Consider the following 27,371-nt stretch of genomic DNA (forward strand, 5'->3'; position numbering starts at 1 on the left):
AATAATCTGCAAGGTGTTGTGATAGTCTCCCACGACAGAGCGGGCCTGAGTCTCCAGCAAGCTTTCTTTTCCTAGGAGTTAATATTAACTGCAGTAAAAATTCACTGCAGTCTAACTGTTGGCATATAAAACCTCAGCTCTCAGCACATATTTTTACGTATTTTATAAAACTTCCTTTTGGCTGTTTTTGAAGTTCTAAGACTGCAAAGGGGGGAGAAAAGTATCTAACGCTTTTTTGTGTTCTTAAGATGTGAAAATGTGGTTTTTAAAAGATGTTTTTCAAGCGTGGAGCATATGACAAGAGTAGAAAGAAAAAAAGGAAGTATTAAAATCTGAAAACTGGCTTCACTGCACACATAGTAACTGGATTTGTCATAAGAGTTTTAACATATACATCTGCATCTGGACTGTAACAGTGGATCCAGAGCTTATGTGAACTGGGGACATGATAGACACAGCTTTGGGACCCTAGAAAAGGAAAAAGGGAGCTTTTCATATTGGGCGTCAGAGGCTCCTCCGTTGCTGTATGCCGGGGGGCAGGCAGGAAGCAGCTGGTGAGGGCAACAGTAGGGCCCATACCATATACATTCTTGGGCTGCACCTAGTCAAGGAGCTGGACTTCGGGGTCTCATTTTCGTGGGCAACAGAAGTGAAAAGAACACTAGCAGAGGAGTCTCAGGAAGGGAGCATGGAAGAGTCTTCCCAATCACCCGACCACTCCTCCTAATGTTTGTTGATTGCCCACCGTAGGACGGGGTGAAAAGCACTAATCATGTGACACAGTCTTCACTCTTTTAACTGAAAACTTACAGAAACCCAACAATGCATACAGCAGACAGTAAGTGTGAGGGAATTTAGAGGTTTCACTAAGAAGACGGCTTGAGCTGGGCTTCGGAAAACATGTAGAATTTGGATTAAGAGTCGGAGTTGGCAGTGTGGGATAAACAAAGATACGCATATGGGACAAATGGGTCTTACCCAAGGACTCTTGAGGAGACCAGCCTAGGTAGTGTGGGCTTTGAGCTGGGAAGTCATAAGAACAAGAAGTGTCACTCCCACCTGCCCTCAGAGCTCTCTTATGTGGACAGGCTCCCAACAAATACCTGCCCATTACATACAGGTTTTCTGAACCTGCCATTCACAGTCTCTCAAGAATGCCTCTCTACCCTCCCGTTCACCAGTGTGCCTGAGAAACGGTCACTCAGCATCCACTTGAATACTCCAAATGGTGAGAGTCTCATTCTCTCCCATGGCAGCCCTTTCCATTGTCCGTTACTTCCAGCTATTCATGAAGTTCTTTCCTAATCTTGAGCCAAAATCTGTCCCCATTCAGCCAGTGTTCACCATTCCTCAGAACTTGTGAGGCATACCCAGGAGGCACACAACTTGTTACCTCTCTTCTGTACTAGGGCCCTCCAAAAACAGGGGAAGATTTAGCGTATTTCCCCTTAGTTTCTTTCCCTCTAGGCTAGTGGTTTTCAAACTTGAGCATTGATCAGAATCCCCTGGAGGACTTGTTAAAACTGCTTGCTGAGTCCCACCCTCAGCGTTCCAGACTCAGTATGTCTTGGGTTTAGCATGACAAGTTGTATTTCTAACAAGTTCTCAGGTGCTTTGTCTACCACGGCTCTGGCTTACAGCTTCCCAATTCATTCAGCTCTTTGGCATGTGGTTGCTAGAACGTTTACCGGTAAATCAGTGGAATGGCAGGGTCCTTCCTGGCCCACTGTCCTAACGCATTAAATTTTAGTGCAATTACAATAATATTCCCAGGCACAAGTAATGCTAGTTGGACTTTTTTGTGTTTCTATATTAATGCCTCATCTTGCCACCAATATTATCTGTTTTCAAGAAATGGTATTAAATTTCAGGGATAAATTAATATATACAGTGTACCTGAGCAGGTAACTATTACAACAGTATACCGTAAGTCAAAAAAGTTAGTTGTGAAAAATCCATTTTTTTAAATTCTCACAAAATTTTACCTACTTTTTTTTTCTGATCACAAAAGATTTCTCAGCCCTAGTACTTATTACCTATATGACCTTAGGCAAATTCCTTAACATTTCTATACTTCATATTCCTTTTATAAAAGAAATTACCCAATAAATATTAGTTCACAAAGTTATTTTTATATTAATTATTACAAAATATACCTGGAAACACAGAAAAGTCTTATGAAGAAAGTAAAAATCACCCATAAATCTACCACTCAAAAAATATGTTCTGTTATTACTTTAGTGTATTTTTTCTGCTCTTTTTTTAGTGCTGATAATTTTTTAACCAACGTGAGATCTGATTGTAATTACACTTTTCAACTCATTTTTTCATTTGACAGTATATAATGCTTATTTTCTCAGATTATCTAGAATTCTCGAGTTATCCCTTTAATGGTTGCATAATGATTTATCATATGGCATATCAAATCACATCTAGACATTTCCTTGTTGTTGGACTTTCAGTTAATTTTCAATTGGTCACTATAATAAATCCTTAAATAACTATCTTTGTATATTAATATATGACCAAATTTCTGAGTCTGTCCTTAAAATAATTGCTATAAAATTTAATTACCCGAACAAAAGAGTATGAATGTTTTTGTGGTGCTTGATGCACATTCCCAAACTAAAAACATGTACTTTATTCCTTATACAAAATTCTTTGTTTTGTCTTACCAGAGTCTTTTTGGGCTATACTAAGCTTTTAAATAACTCAATATATATTTGTCCTTAAACTTCTGCTGATTTCCTGAATTTTTCAAACCATTAGCATTTTGTAAAATCTTAAATATTTATAAGAAGTGTTCAAATCAGAACTGAGGAAAAATTTCCATACATTGGAAGTTGAAGGAATCCTTGTAATCACTCTCGCTGTTAATGTCATCACTGTAGATTTTAACGCATCTGGTGCCAAATTACATTTCAAGACTTTTCGAAATGTTATTTGTACTGTTAAATGGTCATAATCCTTTTCTGTGGGGAATGCCTCTCACATCTTTCTCTGCTTCTACCTTGCTTGTAATAAATACTCTTAAAAAAAAAAAAGTCAAATCTAGCCAGGCAGGTAAGGACTATATGGAGAGCAATAAAAGAGGCATAATCCTCACTCCCAGAGCATTTACCTCTTTGAAGGGAAGTGTCTTCTTCTCCTACAGGAACTGGGAAAGTCCATTTTATGTTCCCACAATCATGGGCAGATATGCAGATAACTTATATTTTGAGTTTTAGCACTTCTTATCATCAGATGAAATTGAGCTCTGCATTAGGACCATTTTTAAAACTGAGCAGAGCAGGGAAAAGTGGAACAAAGCAATTCACTTAACCTAGAAGGAAGCAAATGGAAAATGGTTCATCAGGAACTCGGGTAATATGAGGTTCAACAGACCACCCCTGCCAACCTCAAACCAACTGTTCATGTGTCAGTGTTGTGAAAATGCTTCCTAGACAGTGTTTTTCAGCCTCTCATCTCTCTCTCTTTCCCCATCTCTGTCTCGGTCTCTCTTTCTTTCTCTCTCTCTCTCTCTCCCTCTCTCTCACACACACATACACACATAAACACACACACACACACACACACACACACACACAGGTAAAAATATATTACTTCTTTTTAAATTGGATTTTTTTTTAATGCTCAGGGTAGATTAACTAGCATTCAGATTAGCTGTAGTGAAGTTACATCAGAGACCCAGGATTTCTGCAATTGGCCTGGCTAGGAAGGAAGATGAGGAACCAAGCTTCCAGAATAGGTTCGTGGATTCCTGCCTCCCTTACGACTTGGCTTCTCTCCTTCTGCCGACTTGGGCCTGGAAATTTGCAATAAACTGCAGCTGCCTAACTACCAATCCCCATTTGGGGAGCTGAGTGTGTGCAGCTCCCTGATGTACCTTAACCACGTCAATATACCACTGGACAACAGAGAACTGGCTAAGGCTTGTTTGAACACTGGCGTTTGGTTATCTGTACATCTCTCACTTCCCCAGTTGAGTGAAAATTGACCACTGTAAAGTTTCTCAGGAACTCTGTACGTTACACAACTACTTAGGTACACGTATTTGTGTCCATGTTTTCCATCCCTTCGTTGAGGAAAGCTTTATCCCTCTAAAAACTTAAATGTACATATGAATGTATGCATATATATAGATACATATTTGTATCTTTATACATGCACTTTTAATCATGGTTCAGATATCATTTTCCAGTGCATCTGGTACTCTGGAGTTATTCTTTAATATCACTATTCTTCTTGGCACTGATCTAATAAGAGTTCTGAAACCTGCTAAGTAAAATCATATGTGGAAATCTTCAATACACATCTTTGTGGCTTTGGGGAAAGAGGGGAATTAGTGTGAAACCTGGAAATGTGTATTAAAGAGAAAGCTGACATTAAAAAAAAATTAAGAAGCTGTCTTCAACTGATGAATTAGTCTTGAAATTCTAACCATAATTTTCAAAATAACGGCATTGTAAGTGTTGCCACTCTGAAGAAAAGCAGACATGGCTCTCACTGAACCCTACGTGGGAGCAGCCATGAAGACCCCACTCCAAGGAGTCGCCATTTTGGATTTTCCTTCATCCAAGCAGCCTTCCCTCCCTGGCCACTTTTAAGGGTTTTTCTTTTTATCAAATTTGAAAGCCTATTTAATAGGCTTTTTAGTTGAAAATGAAACTATAAAAACCGACCAAGAGGATCTTTGTCTTTAAACAAAGTGAGTCCCAGATGGTTGTGGAGATTCTGTGGTTTCTGTGAGAGACAGCCAAATTCTCTCCTAAATCACGTGGGGCTCAAAGGTTCTGAGCAAAGGCAGTGAGCACACATTGCCAGGCCTGGGCACATCCAGAAGAAGAACCGAGTCACATACTGCCTCAAATTTCAACTGTTTGCTCGAAGTTAGGCAGCACTGTGGCACCATAAGGCTTCTCATGGTGTCTAGCAGCCCCTAGTATTTGCTCAAGAAAATGTGGGGCTCATAGTTCAATGGAATTCTGTGTTTGTTATTTTGAAAACATTGTTTTAAAAGATAATAATGGCCAGGGGACCTAGGGGAAATGTAACAGTTAAGCACAGCTTGGTTTTTACAGATGTGTTCCTTCTAAAGAAAAGTCAAAGGAATAGGTAGTTAGAAAATAAATGTTTAAGAAAGTACTAAACCTCACTATTCAAATAATGCTAGTCAACAACATGACCTTAGTTTTTGGTCTATTAATCTAGCAGACTTGTTTTGGGTGAGTAATAATTCATTCATAAATACTTAGTTACATTTATTTGTGTTAAATAATAGTTTTGTTTAAAATGATGGTTACAGAGTATTCCTAGCGACATGGGAAAATATATCACTTAGGATGCTTTCAGCGTGAAGTTACAGAATAGGGTTCTTAATCTTCTTAGCAAGTTAATGAGGCAGATACTGTTATGTTCCTATTGTGTAAATATTATCTCATGTAACCAGAAGGAAGAAGGCAGGTCCAGTGTCATTTAGTTAATTAAGCAACTCAGTGCAGTGTCTGCTTCTCTGCTGTTCTCTTGAATTTGTCTTCCTAGTCTCAGGATGGTTGCATAAGCTTTGACTATCCTCTCATAACATCTTTCACGGCGGAGAAAAGGAGGACTTTCTCTTCTCAAATTGTCACCCTTGTTATCAAGGAGTGAAATCTTTCCTAGAACATTTTTACCAGTTTTCCTTTTTTATGTTATTAACCAAAACAAAGTTCCATGCTCACCTCTAAACTCATCATTGACAAAAAAGGGAATATAATGAGCAGGACTGGCCTGAACCAGTTCTGGTCCAGCTCTCGGGGCCAGGAGAGGTGGCCACCTGCCCTGGTGCTGTGCTGCTTTTTGAGACCTAAACCAAGTTGGGGATTTTAATAGCAAGGGGAAAGGAGAGACCAGCTGTGTGGAATGGAACCAGTGGTTTTGGCCACATTTACCTTATGATGGGCAGCCTTTATTCTCCTTTTTTTTTTGTGGTTTCTATGTTTTATTAATTAGTACAGATTAATTTTTTGAAATATGGAACATCATGGTGATTATCAACACAGACTCTGAGCCAAACAATCTGTGTAATATCAGGCAAGTTGTTCAGAATCTCTGTGCCGCTCCTTTTTCTTATTAAGATGAAGAGTCATTGTAGCACCTGTTTTATGTGGTTCCTGTGAGAATAAAAGAGAGAATTTGTGAAAATGCTTTGTGTTAGGGTTCTCCAAAGAGACAGAACCAATAGGATGTGTGTGTGTGTGTGTGTGTGTGTACATATGACTGCACATAGAGAAGGAAAGGGACAGATGTATTATAAATTGGCTCACATAATTATGGAGGCTGCACAGTCCCACGGTCTGCCGTCTGCAGGTTGGAGAACCAGAAGAGCTGATGTGATGTGTAGTTTCGGTCCAAGAACCAGCAGACCGGTTTACCAAGAAGGGCTGATGTTTCAGTCCACGTCCAAAGGCTGGGAAAGACCAGCTCAAGCAATCAAGCAGGTGAAGTTCCTTCCCACTCAGGCTCTTTGTTCTTTCGGGTCTTTGATTGATGGCATGAAGCCCACCCATGCTAGGGAGAGTCTACCAATTCAAATATTAATCTCACCTATAAACACCTTCCCAGACACACCCAGCATGGTGTTTAACCAGTTGCACACCCTATAACCCATTCAAGTTAACCCATTAAAGTAACCATCATATCCTTAGACCAGTAAATATGCTATATTTGTATATTACTTATTACTATTTTATAACCTGGGAAAATATTACAAACAAGGAAATCCAGTATGTGTAAGTTCTGCCTTCATATAGAAGAAGGATTTGCTTTCTAAAAAGCATTCACTACATAAGAATAAATTTTGCATTATCTTTTCAATTTCCACCAATTGAAGAGAGTTTTTTTTTAATACAAGATATATTGTGTCCTTTTTTAATTTTTAGTTTTATTTTGGGGGGAGAGGGAGTTATTAGTTTTGTTTTGTTTTATTTTAACAGAGGTACTGGGGATTGAACCCAGGACCTTGTGCATGCTAGACACACACTCTACCACTGAGCTATGCCCTCCCCCTAAAAAGATATTTCTTAAGGCCTACTCTGAACTATACGCTTAGCTGGATGAAAATTTGAATAATCCATGGGTTTAATGGATAATTCTGTGTGTTTTATAAAGATAAATGATTCTACAGTATAGGAAAAACCTGAGTAAGATAAAATATAATTAGACTTATGAGTTAAAAGTGGTTTGTATTATCTGTTTATGCAGAGATCTTGTATTGCATATGAGTACAATAAACCCTTGGGAATCAGCCTTGGGGGATGGACTGATCACAACTGTTATCTCAGCTATGAGAACTGAAGTCTTGTTCTCAGTCCCCATCCTTTGTGCTTGCTGCCTTGTTGGATACCACTGACCACCACTTCCTGTTGGTCTCTTCTCTCATGACTTCAGCCACATTGCTTTCTCCTGATTCACCTCCACAAAGAAGGAAATCCAGTATATGAAAGCTCTCTTCACATTACAGAAGGATTTGCTGTCTCAAAGCATTCACTGCATAAGAATAAATTTCACATAATCCTTTCAATTTCTACCAATGGAAGAGATATTTCTCCTGCTTTCTCTTCCTTTCACACTTCTTCTCTAGCCCCCACTCTGCTTCTCACCTTGGGTCTGCCCTGAAAGTGTTGGTCAGTTGCTCGGTTTGAGCCTCCACCCTGTTTTCCAGATAAAGAGTCTGTGCAAAGCTTTGATTTTCCAGATCTTTTATCTCCAGCCCCACCTTCACTCTCACGTACATGACCAGCATTTCTAGCTGGACATGGATCCTGCCTACCTGTCTGTGCTTTGAATACCTCAAACAACATAACCAAAGAAAAATCCTTTCCCTCCTTCCAAGCCTCTTTTTCTTCTTGAACTTTCTAAATAAGCTAATGGCTTCATTTTCTTTGCATTAAAATCAACATCATTTACTCTGAGCAGTTATACACAGGCATGCCATGTTTTATTGCACTTTGCTTTATTGCACTTTGCAGATACTGCATTTTTACACATTGAAAGTTTTTGGCAACCCTGCATCAAGCAAGTCTGTTGGAGCCATTTTTCCAACAGTGTTTGCTCACTTCAGGTCTCTGTGTTACATTTTGCTAATTCTCAAAATATTTCAAACATTTTCATTTCTTATATTTGTTATGGTGTCTGTGATCACTGATCTTTGATGTTACTATTGCAAAAAGATTATAGTCCACTGAAGACTCAGATGATGGTTAGCATTTTTTAGCACAAAAAATTTTAATTAAGGTATATACATTTTTTTAGACAATGCTTTGCACACCATCTATTATAGTATAGTGTAAATATAACTTTTATATGCTCTGGGAAACCAAAAAATTCACGTGACTCCCTTTATTGCAATATTTGCTTTATTGCAGTGACCTGTAACCAAACCCTCAATGTCTCCAAGGTTTGCCTGTATTTCCAGTTTATGGAATCAAGATTGATGAAGTCTCATTGATTGATTGATTGATTGATTGTCTTTTCCAGATTATCATCTGTGGAAGACAGATCATCTGTAGTTACTTGTCTCAAAGTATAGAACTAAAAGTTGTTCAGCATTACATTGGTCAAGATGGACAAGCTGTGGTTCGAGAACATTTTGATTGCCTCACAGCCAAACAGAAACTGCCTTCATACATCCTAGAAAACAGTGAACTGACTGAGTTGTGTGTGAAGGCCAAAGGAGATGAAGACTGGTCGAGAGACGTGTGCCTGGAATCCAAGGACCCTGAGTATAGCATTGTCATTCAGGTATGAGAAGTAATACAATCTAAAATAGAGCAGGTTTAAAATGTAAAATTTCTCATTATGCTCTTTATTCAGTGCAGCATTTAATTTATTAAGAAGGGATCTATACAGAAGAGGGGATGCCTGAAATAATAAAAAATGGCTTTGAATATTACTTCTCAAACTTTTTCCTCCCTATCCCACAACAACACATTTATGTCAGTTCCCATAGTTCTCATAGCCAAGACTCTACCCCTCCCAGATGGAGATGAGTTATATCTTGAAAAAGATTCTGATGCACCAGGGCTTTGAGGGGGTGGGAGGGCATAAAAGTTGTCCTCCCCATGTGAGAATCTTTATGGTGATCTGCTACTTTTTTTAGCAATCTCTCAGTCTCCACCATCATCACTTTCATTCCCATAAAGGACAAGTCCTGTCTTTTGTTCTCCCACTCATGCTTGTATCAGCCTCTCTGCATACGAATCCCTTCATCTTTCTGGAAGGAATTGGCCCCATTGACTCACTGCACATTCACTTGATGCCATAATGAAGTCTGCTTTTGCTTAGTTATTCTTTAATGGCTTTTTTCTGTAACTTTAAACTTTTTTCATCCTGCACGCTGATATCATATCTGCGCCTTATTTTGATTAATTAGTGAACCATGTAGTATTTAATAGGATTCTTTTCTATCTCATATGCAGGTGCCATCTTCAAACAGTTCCATTATTTATGTTTGGTGCACAGTTTTGACTTTAGAACCCAATTCTCAAGTGCAACAGCGAATGGTGAGTGCTTTCCAATCCTAAAATATGGTATATGACTCTGACCTTTCCTGTTCTGAAATAAATTAAGGTCAGAATGACCCAGGGAAGAGATTTATTACAAGTTTGTTTCAGCATCAAACAGCTGGAATACTGCAACAAAGCAAATATGAAAGTTGTTCTGTCCTTTTATTTTTATAGATTGTGTTCAGCCCTCTTTTTATCATGAGGAGTCATCTTCCAGACCCCATTATCATACATTTGGAGAAAAGGAGTCTGGGATTGAGTGAAACACAAATTATTCCAGGAAAAGGACAGGAAAAACCACTGCAAAACATAGAACCTGACCTTGTACATCACCTGACATTTCAAGCAAGGTACTGGAAAAGTCCTTACATTTTCCTAAGAGAGAGTCAGTCAAAAAATAACCTTGTCCTATTGAGGGGGAGAGGGAGGATGGAGTTTTTTTGTATGATTCCTTATCTTATAAGAAGATTATTGTAAAATTGCCCTGCCTAGTGTTCTCTTACTCTCGTCTGTACATTAAGATAAAATTCAGCCCCTTTATAAATAAATAAGAATCATCAGAAAATTTAATTGACACATAATTTCTGTGGTGGAATAAAAAAATGAACAGAGCACTGGGGAGGAAAGGCCATGGCCCAGATCATCCCCAAAACTGTGTCATCACCCCTAAATCACCAAACATTGACTCAGTCTCACAAAAGGAAGCGTTGGTTTGTAATGCATCTAATACTCATTCTTGTTTTTTCTCTCCATTTCCTAGAGAAGAAGATGACCCTTCACATTGTGCTGTTCCCATTTCAACATCTCTCATTAAGCAAATAGCCACCAAGATACACCCTGGAGGCACACTTAATCAGATCCTTGATGAATTCTACGGGCCAAAAAAGTCCCTTCAACCTGTGTGGCCCTATAATAAAAAGGACGCTGACAGGTAATGTTCTCCAGTGCTGTTTTTCTACAAACATTTCCCAATCTTAAGAAATAAACGACCATTCACAAAAATGTTAGATACGGGGGGTTTTCAAAAAGATGTTTGCACGTATGTGTCAGATTCTGACCTTTTATCATCTGGTAGATACGTTTTGTAGATTGCTTCTTTCCTAATGTGGAACGTAATTGCATGAAAAGTTCCTTTCTCCAGGATGCAAATATAGCATAGCATTGCATGACTCTGGTGTGAGGAAGTGTCACACTGGAGTGTCGTGTGTCTGGAATCCTTAAATATGTTTCATGAATCCTGAAGTCATCGCGTTTCATTGTGTCTCTTGGATGTGGTGTTTGGCACAGGAATGAACAGCTGAGTCAGTGGGACAGCCCGATGCGAGTGAGGCTGTCAGCCTGGAAGCCGTATGTGAGGACCTTGTTGATAGAGCTGCTCCCCTGGGCCCTGCTCATCAATCAGTCCACGTGGGACCTCTGGCTGTTTGAAGGAGAGAAGATTGTTCTGCAGGTTCCTGCTGGCAAAATTATTATCCCTCCTAATTTTCAGGTACTGTAACTTTTTTTTTTTTAACTAATATGAATTCTTGTCTTTCAACAACCAGCTTTTATTCTGAGGTTACATTTATGTTCTCAACAGAATGAATCAGTTGTGGAAAACTGTCCGCCTAGATGCATGTGTAAGGGGTATGGAATGTTCTCTGATATTAGAGATACTTCATAGGTCTTTTTTTTCTTCCCATCAGCAGTATTCATGCTTGAATTATCATTAAATTTGATAACTTTACTAGTTACAGGCTTATTTCCATTGTGTACAGAATGTTTGACAAGTATTCTGGCCTACTCAGGATATGTTAAGAATATAGAGTCGTATTCTGTGCTAAGCCACCCCCTAGATATTTTTGTGATTTTTGCAGAAACTCTCTTAAGATTTGCAAGGCGGGTAAGAATTAAAGATTTCTGAACAACTGGTTTTGTCAAGGCCCTTTTTCCTTTGTAAGGGGACTTAACTGTCCGTAACCGTGGAAGCCCCCTCCCCCGTTATCGATAATAGCAACATAGAATCATTGCTAACACAGAGGAAAAATCTCATTGTAAAACAGAATTTCACAGGAAGATTTTATGTTCCATCAGAGGAGAGCTTTCTTGATAAGGCTAGCCCAGTTCAAGAAGACACATAAATCTGTAAGAAAATAGAGTACAAGGAATTCCTAAATAAAGTGTTTTCCTGATAGGGAACAATTTGAGAGTACTTTTTCTTGACCTCCAGTTTATAAACATCTTTATTCAATTGCATTTTTCCTTTTTTTTTTTAATAATCACATGATGTTACCTTATGGAATTGGAATGTTGACCTACATGTACCTAATATTGCATATTATTCTCTTGTCAAATGAAATGAAACCTTCGGGTTTTAAGCCGTTGGTATTTACAAGGCAGAAGCAGTTTGGGTTGATGTTTTTTCCCTCCTTCCATAAATATGAATTCCATTGTGAAGCAAAGAAAGCATTGGGAACTAAAATAAAATGTACGTTGCCATTATCAAAAAAAAAAGGAAAGAAAACTGTAAAGGGATTGGTCGCCTAAGTAGATCAATTATATAACACACAAAAAAATTCCTATGAATTGAGGTAAAAATATCAAAGTTAAGAAAAATACTTTATAATTGAGGCATTATTTTTCCAGGAAGCTTTTCAAATTGGAATATACTGGGCAAATACAAACACTGTGCACAAGTCAGTAGCAATTAAACTGGTCCATAACCTGACGTCTCCCAAGTGGAAAGATGGAGGTAATGGTGAAGTTGTGTCATTGGACGAAGAAGGGTTTGTTGATGCTGAAATCAGACTTGGTGCTTTCCCAGGACATCAGAAGGTAGGATCGGAGTCTGTGGTTTGGGGGGAGTAGCGTGCCATCCCCTCAACCTGTTTAAAATGAGTCTACGCTTTTCTTCTTCAACCCCTTTTTGGTATTACTTGTTCTAAACAATTTATAACAGTGAAACGTGATTTCTTAGACCTCTCTGTTTTACAATGTCTTTTTTTTTCCTTTACCAGTGATAATAGTTGTGTCACATAATTTATCCAATAACCACTCTATTTCAGAACACTCAGCAGTCACTTGATTTATTGTATGTGGGGGAAAAATGAACTTCCTCCAAAATATCCACAGATTGTACTTGGCCTCCTTGTTTTAGAGCAGGAAGCAGAGTTGCTAACATTCTGAGTATTGAGTGAAAAGACAAAGGCTCCTGCAGCAAAGGTTATTTTCCTGGAAAGGGCGTCCTGACAAAAATGAGGTGGATCAGTTCTGATTTTCCCATAGAACCAACATTATGAGAGAGAGTTGTATTCTTTTTTTTTATAATTAAAAAAATTTTTTATCTTTAGTTGAGGGGGAAGGTAATTAGGTTTAGTTAGTTAGTTATTTTAAATGGAGTTACTGGGGATTGAACCCAGGACCTTGTGTGTGCTAAGCATGTGCTCTGCCTCTGAGCTACACTCTTCCCCTCTGGGAGTTGTAATCTTGAACAAGGGACTGGTACCCATGTTTGTAAAGATGTGAATACAAAAAACATACTTAGTCAGTTATTTAAGTACAAATGGTATGTGCCTTTCAGCATAAATTTTTTCTCAAGTAGTGTATGAAAACCAATTAAACTGAGTAACATAGTAACAAATCACAGTTAACTGGATGTATGAAAGTACAGTATCAACGTGTACCATGTAGAAATCTCATGCTGTGCTTAAGAATATCTTCATTATTTTAGCCGTCCCAAATCAGTAAAAGAAGGGATACTTCATCAGAGTGGTATAATTCAGAATGACCTTTCTCTGGGGAGAAGTTAGATTTTGACAGGCATCTTTGAAGAGCCTCTTGAGACAAGTTAGGGTCATTTGATGACTTTTTAAAAATAAATTTCTCTGATACAAAGAAGTTGGTCTGCAATCTTCAAGGCTGGTATCCATTTCCTCTAAGTTGTCTGGGCAACACATGTTTATGCTCTGCTGGCCAAAATACTGTAACATGGGTGTAAATGGCAAAGAGCTGTAAGCGTGAATCACCCAGAGTTGAATAGCTGTAAGTTGAGAACTACCATCAAAACCTGGAGAAAAAGTTATGATATACAGTCAAACACCCAGTGCCTCCAGCATCTCACAAAGTGGCCACAGCAAATGCAAATAAATGTTGGTGAATGAATGAACTGCTGAAAATGTAATATTACTATGTTTGTATCTCATTATTCTTTAGCAGTGATTCTCAAACTTTTTAGTTTTAGGGCCGCTTTACACTCTTGAAAAATACTGAGGACCTCCAAAAACCTTTTGTTTATGTAGATTATAGCTATTGATTTTTATCAAATTAGAAATCAAAGCAGAAAATTTTAAACACAAGAATTCACGAACATACATTTCATTAGCCATAAGAACTCTGACATCATATGTCATACAGCCTCTGGAAAACTATACTGTACACTCAGGAAAAAATTAGAGTGAAAAAAAAATAGCATCTTACTGTTATTGTAAAATTCGTTTTGACCTTGGGCCCCTGCAAGGATCTCAAAGACCATTCCCTCCAGGTATCCGCAGACCACACTTTGAGAAGTTCTGTTCTGACATGACCACTTACTAGATGGGTATCTTTAGGTACATAATACCGTCTCTGAGCATCAGTTTCTCATACAGTGTGGTAAGACAGTGAGGTGATACACGTAGTGGTTAAGAGCAACACCATGAAACCAGAGTGCATGGTTTCTCACTTCAAGCCCTGGACCCTCTTTTTCTTTGTGACCTTGGGCAAGTTGCTTACCAATTTGTGCCTCATTTTTTGCTCTTCTGTAAAATGGGGATAGTAGTAGCTACCACATGTGGGTGTAGTGAGGATTCCGCAAGTTAATATGCATAAAGTACTTTAAACTGGTGAAGCACAAGAAAGCAATATGCGAGGTCCGTCATTACTGTCTTCTTCATTATCGCCATCAATATTACTGTCAGAACTCCCCGTGGTCCACATACACCTACGGTGAGGTGGTTGCTGGGGTGAGCATGAGGAGGAGGGAGGGAGTGCTGGACGGACTTCTTTTTCTTTTCTTTCTTTCTTTTTTTGTATTGAAGTATAGTTTACAGTGTTGTGTCGATTGGATTGATTTGTTTATGTTGGAAAAGATAAGTGGCATCGGTTTAGGTGTAAGTGCTGTATAAATAAATATTTTGTGAAGGAATTGGTTAAATAACTTGAAAACCACACAGTAGCCACTAAAGCACCCTGTTGAAAAGTAGATACTGACAGTTTTGAGACTGAAAAGGAACTGTATGAAGTACTGTGGAACAAAAGGTAAAATTGACATAGTCCTGGGCAAACCAATGGCTAAAATGACCTTTCGAAAATAATCAGATTTTTCTATGCGATGTAACATTGTTTAAAGTACTCTTTCCTCAACTGTCCCGCAGTTATGTCAGTTCTGCGTTTCCTCCATGGTGCAGCAAGGTATACAGATCATTCAGATTGAAGACAAGACTACAATAATCAATACCACGCCGTATCAGATATTTTATAAACCACAGTTATCTGTCTCCAAACCCCACTCTGGAAAGGAGGTAAGCAATTCAAACGTGACTGTTTTGTCTAAGTTTTGATAAATAAGTAATAATTAGATCAGCTTTTTTTTTTTTTAACCTAGAACAAATGAAAAGCTCACACAGAATCTAGGTAAAGATTCGTGTAGTTTTGCTTTCATTAAAACCGTGGCCGCACGGGCAGCGCTTCCAAGGTAACTAACGTGGAGACGTCCTACGAAGCCGCAGATCCCGGCAGCTGCGGGCGGAGAGCGGCCGCCGTCTGCCCGGAGGCTGCCGCGCACCCGGGCGCGCTCACTAAAGCCGGGCCGCAGCGGCGGCGGGAAGTGGGCCTGAGGTCCGTCCCGTGGAGAAGAACATCTGCTTCACAGGCTGTGCTGCCTGAAGGAGCCATGTGTGCAGAAGGCCCAGCCCAGCCGAGCCCCAGATCTGGGAGCACCGGGCTCTGTGTCCGCAAGGAGAGGAAATGGGAAAACAACGTACCAGCTCATTTATGTTAACGTCTCTATGGCAGAATATTCGGGAAATGAATCCAAGGAGGATTTTTTTTTTATTCAGTTCTTGATACAGTTCAGATGAACAGTTTCATTTTAAGAGAGTAAGGGGATATTTAAAAGGAGTTAAAAACAGAATATGCTAAGTGGTATGCTATTATTTTATGCTATTGAAACCATCATATAGAAAAGTATTATTTTTCTTTACTTTCATCTGCACTTATTGTTATCCCTTACTTTCAGCTCCTAAAAAATTACATTAGAACAATACACAAGGATGAAAGTCGATTACTCTTCTAAGCTTAGGAAGCATTATAGTATTTATAAAATGTCAGAATACTAGAATTTCATCTTGGGTCACTGAAGTACTGATAAAATAAATAGGTGACCAGAAGTCCCCTGTCAGGAAGTAAAGGTCAATGATAATTGAGCTGTAGTTGAGGATTTGAGGATAGAACCAGCCTGTGCCCTGATAATGTACCTGCTTCTCCCCACCCTGAGATTTTGGGTCAGAGCTTTCCAGACTGACACGTCCTCATCTGAATATGGGCACAATTCTCCATTCCTTGCAAGGTTTGGGTGAAGATTAAATGAGATGATATGAGGAAGAAGACTAGGCACTCAGGAAATGAGAGTTGCCGGAAACCCCCTCTACACCAGCTCACAATCGGCTCCTGGAGAGAAGCAGAAATCCTCGTTCTTTCTGCAGCCGAGGGGGCCCCTTTTTCCAACCCTGACCCTGCTTCGGGCAGGTGTGGGAATGTTTTAAAGACATGATAATCCCTACCCTCTCTAGGAGACTGTCTGAGACAGTGGGAGAAACAGCAACCAGGGCAGGGGAAAGGCTGGCTTCCGGCCAGGCTCTGCCACACCCGGCTCCGTGCTGCTGGACAAATCATCGGCGCTCTAGAAAACAGCTCCCTCGCTGTGGAAGAGGAGGTGCCAATAAATTATCTCTAAGGCCCTTTTTAAGTCTCAAATTCTGAGATTCTTCTCATGTGCCAGAAACCATTTGGAATTCTAACTGAGTGCTGGAGATCAGAGTTTCCTGCTCCCTCGGGATGAGCCTTCAAAAAAAATGCATCTTCTGAGCTCCCAGCTTACCTTCTGTATCTCATTCAGGTCTTCTTCCCAAGGTCCCCCAGGGCGCCCGCCACCCTCTCCGTCCAGCCATACCGTTCCAGGAGGACTCCCTCCCAACAAACGGCATTTCTGCCACCAGCATCTGGATTTTTTGCAATACCTGGGGGATATCAAGAACTTTACATCACCTCTTAAATCACACCAGCTCTATGACGTTTCATTATGCCTAGAAGAGCAGACCCTGCCTTCACTGCTTGTAATCATCTCATTAGGGCTTTCTCATGGGAACAGGTCTTCCAATATTACCATGTCCCCCACCTGGCTACCTCCTGAGAATACACGGTTCTGGTTTCTTAGAAGCTGTTATCTAAAAGCCTTAACTTCTCAGTGTGACTATAGTAACGGCGCTCTCTGCATTTTTTCTTTTTTCAGTATTTTCATGTTCCAGACAGCACTACTTTCAGCGTTTGCCCGGGTGGTGAGCCACCTGCTGTGACATCCAGCTCCCTCCCTTGCTGGGACTTAATGCCTGACATCAGTCAGTCAGCGTTGGATGCATCCCTGCTTCAGAAACAGATCTTGCTGGCTTTTTCCGCTGCCGCAGCTGCCGGCAGCTCACAGTGTTGGAGCCTGCCAGCTCTGGTCAGACCGGAGTTTCCCAGACAGAGTGTGGCCGTGCCTTTCGGGAATTGTAGGGAAAATGGATTCTGCACCAGGTAGTTTACGTTCATGTAAATGCCCTTCTTCGCTCATTCATCCAGGTGCCAGAAAAGACAGGATAGTTGCGGGGCTCACCGCATGTAAAATTAGGTTTGATTTTTATTTTCAGCGGCTTCTAGACATGGTCTACAACTGGGCAAGGGTTATGATCACACATAGGATGTCCCGGTGTACTACTGATGAGATTTTTCCCCTAACACATTCTATACCCAGGGAAAATGTGGTGTTTGTACCATAGAATAGCAGCACCTACCTATCATAATGAACAGATCGCCTTCTTTTATGACTTCTTAGCCTCTGTCGAGTGATAAGAAATAAAGGTTAAAATATGAGAGAGTCAAGTTGGAAAGCATTTTCTCTTCCGATATTTTACTTTTACTTCAAAATGGAATTTTTCCCAAAAAGTCATTGAGAGATAACTTAGATAAACACAAGTCACAGAAGACTCTGTTCTGGGTTGTTTCTGCACGCAAGTTGCTCCAATTACCAGTTATGCAAATAACAACCACAGAATCAAGCCAGAGACGTGTAATGGTTTGCTCATACCGGATTTTTATTTTGTGGTCGCTTTGCACGCAGTACGTCCTTTCTGTAGCTGTCGGGAATAACTTATTTATGGTATATGTTAAAAGTACAAAAGAAAACATATTGTGACCTTATGAGAGGTACCTTATTCTCATGATTATGAATTTATAGACTTTATTGGAGATTTTAGCCATCTTAACTTTGATGTATATAGAGATTGCTAGAGGTAATATTTCAAAAGATAACTTCCTAACTCAAGTCATCCATAATGGTAAGGCTCTGTTCCCCACACAGATCCTTTCTTCCTTCACAACATTCACAAACATCCCTGATTTTATCAACACTTTCCATCTCTAACTCCAGAGGATTGGATGTCCTTAATGTTCTGGTTAGAGAAGTTAAGTGTGGTAAGTTTAAGGAAGTATTTTTGAAAGCAGTGTAAACCTATGTGTAGAAAACCAAACTTATTTTTAAAACTGAGAGGCAGAATTTAAAGTAACACAATGAGAAATTATGTTTAAGTTTCTAAGATTTTATTAATGTAATTTAACCTTATCTATAAATAATAAGATAGGTATTAGATTGAAAGTACCATATTTTAGTCCTGGTGCCCACTTTCTTGACTTTCAGTGAGACATTCTCTGAGGTTGGCCTGCCTGGCTCTTCCAGAATTAGGCTGGGAAAGAACTTCATTGTCAATCCAAAGATTATACTCTGAAGTGTTTCATCTCCTCCTCTTTGTCCTCCCCTCAGTACGACAGTGCACATGTGATGGTGTTTCCTCAAATGCTAATGGACAGTTCATCTTGACATCTCAGACAGATAGAGTGTTTGGGAAGGATTCACGCTGGCAAACAGGGTAGATGGTGAATGGGAAATTCTTTAGTGTGTTACTGACCGCTTATAATCGTGTAAACTAAGGGTCACATTTGGCAAGTATATGCCTTCTTTGTAATTTAAACTTAAGAGAGAATTCTTTTTCCTGCTTTGATATAAAACATTGTTTGGTGGTCTCTAGGTCTAAATGGGAGAGTTTCCCTCTGTCTGTTGTAGAGGGCAGCCTATGCCCGCACAGCAATGTTTCTGATGCCAAATAGGAAATACAGTTTTGCTCTTGGTAGTCACAATGGAGATCCTGTAAGGTGTGATGATCTTGTGAAAATGGACAGCAGACATAGTGAGCCTACCTACCTGTAGAACAAAAGCAGAGCAGACACCCAGATTCTCCAGTCGTCCTCCTAAAAGCACATCAGCTCCCCCTTTGCCAGAATTTACCAAGTGCTTCTGAGGAAGAAGGCAGCCCATCAGAAGAGATTAAAGCACATGTGCAGAGAGGGGAAAAGAGCAACAGGAAAAGCTAGCACGTCTGTAATTCTCTCTGAGTGGTAGAAGCTGCGGGATTTTTATTTTAAATAATTTTTCACATTTTTTTTAATATTTCGTATAAATACGTGTTACTATTGTCAGAAAAAAAATTAGCAAACCTATAACTAGTGCTTGGCAGTTAATAGATGAGAGGGCGGCCTCATTTCTCTGAAAACATTTCCTCTGATATATAAGAGAGATGTTACAGAGGTTCAGAGTATTGCAAATCCGAATGAACATGTACCAGGAGAGAAAGCATGCATCTGTTTCTAAACCGTCTCTGTCCTGTGATCGGCTTCTCTTCCAGGGCAGTAGCACTGACGTATCAGGAACACTTGGGGGTGACCTATCTAACCCTCTCCGAAGACCCTAATCCTCGAATAATCTTCCACAACAGATGCCCAGTAACAATACTTATAAAGGAAAATATTAAAGGTATATGTTACAATATTGAATTTAAATAATATAAAACCTATCTTCTTTCTGGAGATTTTTGACTTAATAGTTTCCTGTGATCCTTAAATAAAAAATATTATTCTTTAAGTAAACTTCCAGAAGTTTCTCTCACCACTTACGTTTAATATCCCCAAGTCTTTGTCTTCAAGGCCTCGGTCTGCCTATGCCTTTTTTTTTTCACTCTTAGATATTCCAAAGTTTGAGGTGTATTGCCGAAGAGTTCCTCCTGAGTGCTCAATCCATCATGAGCTGTATCATCAGATTTCCAGTTACCCAGACTGCAGGACCAGAGACATACTTCCTAGCCTCCTTCTGAGAGTGGAATTGCCGGAGGGAATGACGACCGAGTGGAGTGATGCCGTCGACATCAACCATCAGGGAACACAGGTCAGTGGGCTGCGTGTGTTCCTGCCAAAGCCCAAAGAAAAAGTCCCTTTTCGAGGGTTTCCATGGTTGTCTGTTTTTAAACATAGTTTTCTAAATGCTGAACTTCTTGTCTCTGTGTGAGGGCACACGTGTGTCCACTTTTACATCCTCATTTGGTTATGAATTCTCAAAGCAAGCATGTATCTCCAGAGTATGCCCTACAGCTGTTTATGAGAGAGGAGCGCTTGGTAGAGCATCCCCCTCCTGGGTCAAATCCAAGGTCAAAAATGAAATTAAATTACTTACCTTCTGCCATAAAGAAGGTGGTCCAACTCCCCAGATTTTAGGACAACCATAATGCCAACCCTGGTTTAATTGCCTCTTTTGAAAATTTGCTAGTTTAAAAATATACGTACTTATCCCAGGAGTACATGAAACTTTGCAAACATAAGGACAGTTTTAAAAACCTGAACAGATCTATGTCCTGGTTTGTCTCTTGTCTTACTCTGGATGCTAATGATGTTATTTTTGTTGAAAATGGCACAGGAACCTAGCATTTCCTTTCTGCTCTACTTAAATTTATCATTTTAAAGTACACTTCAGTGGCATTAAATACATCCACAATGTTGTAAAACCATAACCACTATCTATTTCCAGAAACTTTTCTTCATCCCAAAGAGATACTCTGTACCCATTAAGCAATAACCCCCCATTCTCCCCTTCCCCAGTCCCTGGTAATCTCTGTTGTGCTTTCTGTCTCTGGATCTGCCTACTCTAGGCACCTCATGTTAAGTGGAACCATACAGCATTCGTCCTCTGGTGTCTGACTTGTTTCACTTAGCATAACGTTTTCAAGGTTCAGCCATGTTGTAACGTTGTCAGAACTTCACTCCTTTTTATGGCTAAATAATATTGTGTACTTTGCAAAAGTTCTTTCACGTCTGTTAGTTCATTTAATATTCACAACAAGCTTTGAAGTAGGTCCTATTGTAATGGTTACAAAACACAAGTTATGAATGTATTTACAATAATGATAGTGGTTATTTCATAATCGCTTACTGTATACCAGGCATTGTGCTAATGAGCACTTTACATTCATTCTTATTTAGCCTTTGCAACAGTCATACAAGATAGGAACTGTCCTCTCCAGGTTACAGAAGTGAAAACTAAGGCGTCCAGAGGAAACGTGGCCTAAGTCCCACGTGTTCCCAGGGAAGGAACTTGTAGGAAGTAGCGTTCACGCGTAGTGGTCAGAGCACGTGCTTTGGAGTCAGGCAAGCCTTAACTCCCCTCTTCCCCCGTCCTGCTGGCACACTCTGCCTCATCTCTCAAGGGATCTCTCCACCCTGGTGAGGTCTCCTCCCCACCCCCAGGACCCCCTACATACTCCAATAACATTTGTAACATTTAATGGCACTTATTTCTGGAAATGATTTCCTACCAAGTCAGGATCCCTGGTGGTCAGATACCTGCCCTGTTCATCCTCGGCTTACAGCAGAGTGACTGTCCACACAGTCAGATGTGAATAAATATCAAACGAATAGATGAATGACTGAATAAATGAGTGAGAAGATGAGGTTCCCAAGAGAGATCTTGTGAAGGAGGGAAAGAAGGTCGCAGGCTATCCTTGGGAAACTCCAACATGTGAGTGTCGTGCGTAGCAGGGGGAGAGGCCGGCGGGGTGGAAACATGAAGGCCCTGAAAGAGGAATCCTAGGAGGTGGAAGGCAGGGGAAGAGGGCAGGCACGATGAGCACTGGAAGTTACAAGTTCAGAGGCAGTGGAAGTGAGGGAGGGCGAGAACGGGTGGTAAGTGCTCTTTTCAGGAGTATGGCTATGAAGCAAATGAGATTGGGGGCTGGGAGGTCGCCCTTTATTACGGTAGGAGAGGAGCCAGTCAAGCAGCCGTGACCACAGGAAAGAGGAGTGGCAAGTCCAAAGCTCCGGGGGTGTAATTCTACTCGAGCAGAAGGACCGCGCTCTCTTCTCTGACAATGGAAGAGAGGTGGGACTGGGCAGAGGTATAGGTAGAGATCTTTGGAGGGACAGGGCTAAGAAATGGGGTGAAGTGATGCTTGGTGGCCTTAAGTCTACTGTGAAGGTTTGAATCAGCTGCTAAGAGAGAGAGAGAGGGAAAGGGTGGGGGGGGGCCGGGGAGAGCAGTAGCTGTGCAGACAGGTGACGGACGTGGCCAGGGACAGGGGCTGAGCAGGCTGGGGTCCCCGCTCACCTTGGAGACCTGCATGTGTGGTGGCCCCAAACTGAGGGCTGTGATTTCCATCCGCAGTGCTCATGTGATGAACAGGGAAAACCTGCTGGCTCTGTACGGCCTTAGGACACGTCCCCCATCTCGTCTTGGTAATTTACAAAATAAGTATCACCAACTACTCGAGGGTCCCAGAGCTCCCCTGCATCATTATGAAGGTTTTTGAAACTTGCCTATATATGTCTAGAGAATTCTTTACAATAGGCATTGTGCCTGCCAAACCTTAGTTTGGGGATTCCCGTTCACTCTAAATTTCCTCAAACCTTTGTAGTCAGGGACACTTCAAAGCTAAAAGGAGGTACTCTTTCCAGCACCCTTATCATCCCTGGTCTGAGGACCCAGCGAAGTCTCATGTTCCCATTAATCTTTAAGGAGCTGCGGGCCATATGTCCTCCAGACCACGGTTTACTTCCTACCCTGGAGGAAGATTTGTTTGAAACCCTCACTGACATCTCCTCAGTAACACACCAGGACATATAAATCACCGGGGAGCGTGGGGAGCTGTGTCTTCCGATGAAAGGAGGCAGCCCTCCTGTAGGAGAGAGCTTGTCTCCCAGAAGCCTTTCCTCAGCCCTAGCTCTGACGTACTTGATGTGAAATTCAAAGCTGACCTAAAAAAGCAGAATTAAAACACCGTAAAATCCCCATTATGCCGCAAGGGAGAAAACTCACTTAGCTGTTGTCAGTCATAGGTACGCCCCTGCCTCGGTTTTGTAAATAGGACCGTGTCATGTGGTATAATTTTGAGGTGCAATATGGGAGGGAAGAGGCAGAAAACCACTTTATAATCACCCAAAGAAGTATTCTTTGGATCAAGAGTTATCAAAAAGACCTGAGAGCATGCAGGCTGCAAAATTCTCATTGCTGTGGGTTCTCTGGGGTCGTGTCCCCGGCTCACATCCAGTCAGAAGGTGTCTCAGCCAGAGGCCCTGCAGCGGCAGCTGTGGCTGAGAGCCGGACTTGAGGGGGAAAATATCTTTAGATTCTCAATAAATAAGTAAAGGCATGAAAAGTAAGCTTAGGTTGATCATTTTAAGTCATAATTTTGACCCCATCAGGGAAATAGTTTAGAATCTTGTCATAGTGTATGTGATTTCAATAGCTGATACAGCCTGAAACCTTATTTTTGTCAGAGCTAGGCAACATTCTTCTGAAAAATTCCAAACCAATAAAGTACAAAGAAAGCATCGTAGTTACCATTTAACTAATATAAACATTGTGAAGTATACTTTAGTCATTCAGTCAGCAAGTACTTAGTGAGTTTCTAGTACATGTCAGACGTAAGAATTTTGGTGTAAAGCACAGTGAACAGAAACGCAACACAGCCCTTGCCCTCAAGGAGACTGCGTTTGGAGGAGATAATTCATCAGCAAGTAATCACATAGGTCATTTCTTGTTGTGAACTCTGATAACAGCTCTGAAGGAAAGGTAGGTACAGTTGTGCTGTCCCCAGCAGACCAGTGTGAGAGGCCAAGGAGTGTGTCCCTGGCCAGTAGACCATGCGTCTGTGCCCTCACGGAGGAACAGGCATTAAGTAGACAAGAGAATAGGAGAGTTTTCTTGGCAGAAAGAACAGCATATTCAGAGCTTTGGTGCTCAGAGGGTGCACGTGGGCCTTTCAGGGACCTAGCTGCCAGTGTGTTGGTAGTGCCAGAGGAAGGAAGAGGGGGAGGGAGAGGAGGCCAGTGAGGCAATTCAAGGCCAAACCTGGCAAGATCCTGTCGCTCCAATCAAGGATTTCCGTTTTTATCTTAGGAGCCATGGAAAGTGATTGAATTATTCATGAAAAGCAGTTACTGAGCCAAAGAAGAAGGAGCAGTTTGAACCCCAAAAAGCAGATTAAAATGTTCCCTTTGCCAGTAATTTCTCTTCTACGAAGATCCAGTAAATTCTCATGATCTTTGACCCTTAGCAGAAGTGTTTAGCCAGGTCAGCCTCAGCTGTTTTCTTCTCCAGTGAGCTCTGTACCTTACGGAGCGCTTTCACATCTGACAGTCCCCATTCTTTCAATTATTCAACAGGCTTTTGCTGAGGACCTATCAAAGGCCAAACCCTTGCCCCGAATAATGTGTAATTCCCACCTTCCAGGCACCTGAGTAACTAAGTAAATGCAGTCAAGTGTAGTAAGTCCTAACACAGCGCCTTTGATCACTGCAAAACTTCTGAGATAGTCGGGGCAGTCATTTTGATGTTTATGTTACTGATGAGAGGGTTGAGTCTTAAAGAATAATCCGCTGGGTTCTTCCTAATTACGTAGCATCAGGCTGGAACCTGGGTCTGCGCACTTGTGGCTTGGTCTTGTCTTTCCTCCACCAAGTTGAGGTCACTGCCATGTGGAGTCCTGCCCTGGCTACAGACTTTGCTACCTGACAGTCAGTGAAAGCACGGGTTAGAAGAGATTTTCTAATTTCCCCTTTTCCCTAAAACAAGAGTCCCCTCCATGACATCCCACCTTGGAAGACTCCCAGGGTACCAGCAGGGACTATGAGAAAGTTTCTGCTTGTATCAAACCAAAAACTCTGTCTGTAGCATCCATTCATCCTTCCTTGTGTAGCCCTCTGGGGCATCACAGAATATTTTCTTCCCCTTTAATACAGCCGCACTACAGTTATTTGAAGGCAGCTTCAACATCTTCTCTAAGTGTTCCCTTATCCAGGCCAAACATTTTTGGTTCCTTGAATCATTCCTTCAGTAAATGTGATTTCCAGACCCATCACCACAGTTACCCTTGTCTGAACACACTAGTGTGTTCTGTTCCCTTTTAAAAATCTGGCAGCCAGAATTACACACAGTATTCCAAATGTGGTCTAACCAGCTATTACCTCCCTATGCTTCCATTAATAAAGTAGAAGATTGAGTTAGCTTTTTATTAACGAGTTCAGACTGTTATTATTGAACTCGTGGTCAGCCATATCCCCCAGGTCTTTATCATATGACTTGCTGTATAGTTGACTTTTTGAACCCAATGACAGGACTTTACATTTATCCCCAATAAATTAAATCTTGTTGCTATTAGCATAGTCTACTTGTTGAAATCACTTTTTTAAAAAATTGTGATGCTGTCATCCAACATATTAAGAATCCCTAGTAGCTTTATGTCATCTATAGATGTGGTAAGCATGCAGTCTACGTGTTCATCCAAGTCATTAATAAATGCGTTGAACAGGACAAGTCCAAGGTCTACATACTGGTGAATCACCAGACACTTCCCTAATGCATGGGTTCAATCAGCCACTAATGCACCAAACTCTGCTGTCATTTAGCCCACATTTCTTAAATAAGAAAATGCATCTAAAAACACTTTGAATCTCTACTGTATAAGATATTTCTTATCTTGCTTACAAGAGCATCATGAGACACTTCGGTAAATGCCTTGAGGAGCCAGGACTCAGATGTGTCATCAGTCCATTTGGTGCAGATCAGACAGGAGGAAGCCTGAGCACTGATGCTTCCAGAGCGTGCAGTCATTTGCAGAGCTCTCTTTAGCCCCAGTCCCCAGATTCTTACAGAGAGAAGAAGTTACTAATCCAAGTGAGTACCTGATTTAGCAAATGTGTAGTGCAGATGTTTTGGCTTCTTGCTTACTTCTCTCCCTCACACCCCAGATCAGGGCCAGAAGAGATATCAGCAAGTTGGCAGCCACTTCCAACATCTGCCAAGTGGCCTGGTCTAGAGTCTCCTGTGTGTTTCCAGTTTGTTTTGGTTGAGTCACCATTGCTACCAAAGATACTTGGGAGTAGGGATTTCCCTGAAATATTTTTCAATAAGTATACAGAGGGAAGAATGCACCCAGAATGTCTGCTGTTTTCTTCTCATCTTTGTCCAAGCTTTTCTACCTTGATCATCTTAGAAATTCGTCCCCCCTTTGTTTCCTCTCTCAGAGATCTAATTCATCTCAGAGCTGTAGCTACCAACTATCACCCCATCACTCCCAGATGTCTATTTCTGGCTCCCACCTCCCTCCCAAGCTCCAATCTCTACTTCTAGCCACCCACCAGACATCTCCGCTTGAAAGACCTACAGCCACCTCGAAGCATCGCCGTCATCTGAAACCAAAGTGACCCCTTTCCATTCCACAAGCCAGCTTCTCCTAGAGTCTGTACTCCAGTTGACGTCATCACTGTTTTCCCAGTATAAAAGCTTAAAATAACATTGATATAAATTTGTATGGACTGCCTGCTTTATGTCAAGCACTTGACAAATATTGTCATTAGTCCACATCACATCTCATAAAGGTGAATGCTTCCTGAAGCTCAGAGAGGTTAACTTGCACAGAGCAAGTGGACCTGGGATTCAAACCCAGGACTGTCTAGGTCCCAAGCCTGTCTTTCTCTGCCGCATCCTAGTACCTTCCTTTCTCTCTCTTCCCCCGCACATCCAGTAAGTCACCAGGTTGTGGTAGAAATTCCTCCGAAGTGTCTCTGTGTCTGCCCCTTCTCTTTGTGACCAGGGTCTACCTCAGGCCTTTTATTTATCATCTCTCTCTCTCTCTCAGATTTTAGCAGTAGCCCCTTAAAAGGTCTCTCTGTTATCACCTCCCTGCCCTCAAATCTGTCTCCACGACTTCCAACAAAGTGATTGCTAAAACACAGGGCCAGCTCAGAAAAGCCTCTCCAGCCCACTGGACCGCTGAAGACAAACCACTCCCCGTGACCAGGCAAGCTCCTCTCACTCCCTTCCTCCCTCTGCAGGTCAGACTTCAATCATGTGGAACTCTCTTCCTCCCTTCAAAGTCTGAGTCTTGAATTCTTCTGTACCATGCTTTGCCTTCTTAAAACATTCCTTAACAAACTGTTTGATCTGGAGGTATAAGTAAATTTTATATTTATTCCTTACCCAAATAGAGAGTGAAATGTTTTATGAATTTTTGCAAAAAGTCAGCAGAACAAATGCAATGTCTGACTGCCATGTGATTAAATCAGTTTCTGGAGGCTAAGACATCCCACAATCTGCTAGAGACATGCTGGAAACCCAGGAAACCCATAGCGTAAAATTCCAGTCCAAGGGCAGGAGAAGATGAAATGAAATGAAATGTC

At 41.0% G+C, this 27,371-nt stretch overlaps 1 protein-coding gene across 5 annotated transcripts in view; it reads left to right on the forward strand.

Moving 5' to 3' along the window:
• Positions 1 to 27,371, forward strand: part of VPS13B (vacuolar protein sorting 13 homolog B) — a 625,623-nt gene that overhangs the window by 566,611 nt on the left and 31,641 nt on the right. For all 5 annotated transcript variants that reach the window (XM_072949533.1, XM_072949529.1, XM_072949532.1 and 2 more), the window contains exons 45-54: positions 8,518 to 8,781; positions 9,459 to 9,542; positions 9,720 to 9,895; positions 10,306 to 10,476; positions 10,833 to 11,034; positions 12,171 to 12,359; positions 14,936 to 15,082; positions 17,071 to 17,354; positions 19,556 to 19,683; positions 19,892 to 20,091. In XM_072949533.1, the coding sequence (XP_072805634.1) occupies positions 8,518 to 8,781; positions 9,459 to 9,542; positions 9,720 to 9,895; positions 10,306 to 10,476; positions 10,833 to 11,034; positions 12,171 to 12,359; positions 14,936 to 15,082; positions 17,071 to 17,354; positions 19,556 to 19,683; positions 19,892 to 20,091 (1,845 nt within the window). The remainder of the gene's footprint in view (positions 1 to 8,517; positions 8,782 to 9,458; positions 9,543 to 9,719; positions 9,896 to 10,305; positions 10,477 to 10,832; positions 11,035 to 12,170; positions 12,360 to 14,935; positions 15,083 to 17,070; positions 17,355 to 19,555; positions 19,684 to 19,891; positions 20,092 to 27,371) is intronic.

This window comes from Vicugna pacos, chromosome 25 (assembly GCF_048564905.1).
Source record: "Vicugna pacos chromosome 25, VicPac4, whole genome shotgun sequence".
Lineage (NCBI taxonomy): Eukaryota > Metazoa > Chordata > Mammalia > Artiodactyla > Camelidae > Vicugna > Vicugna pacos.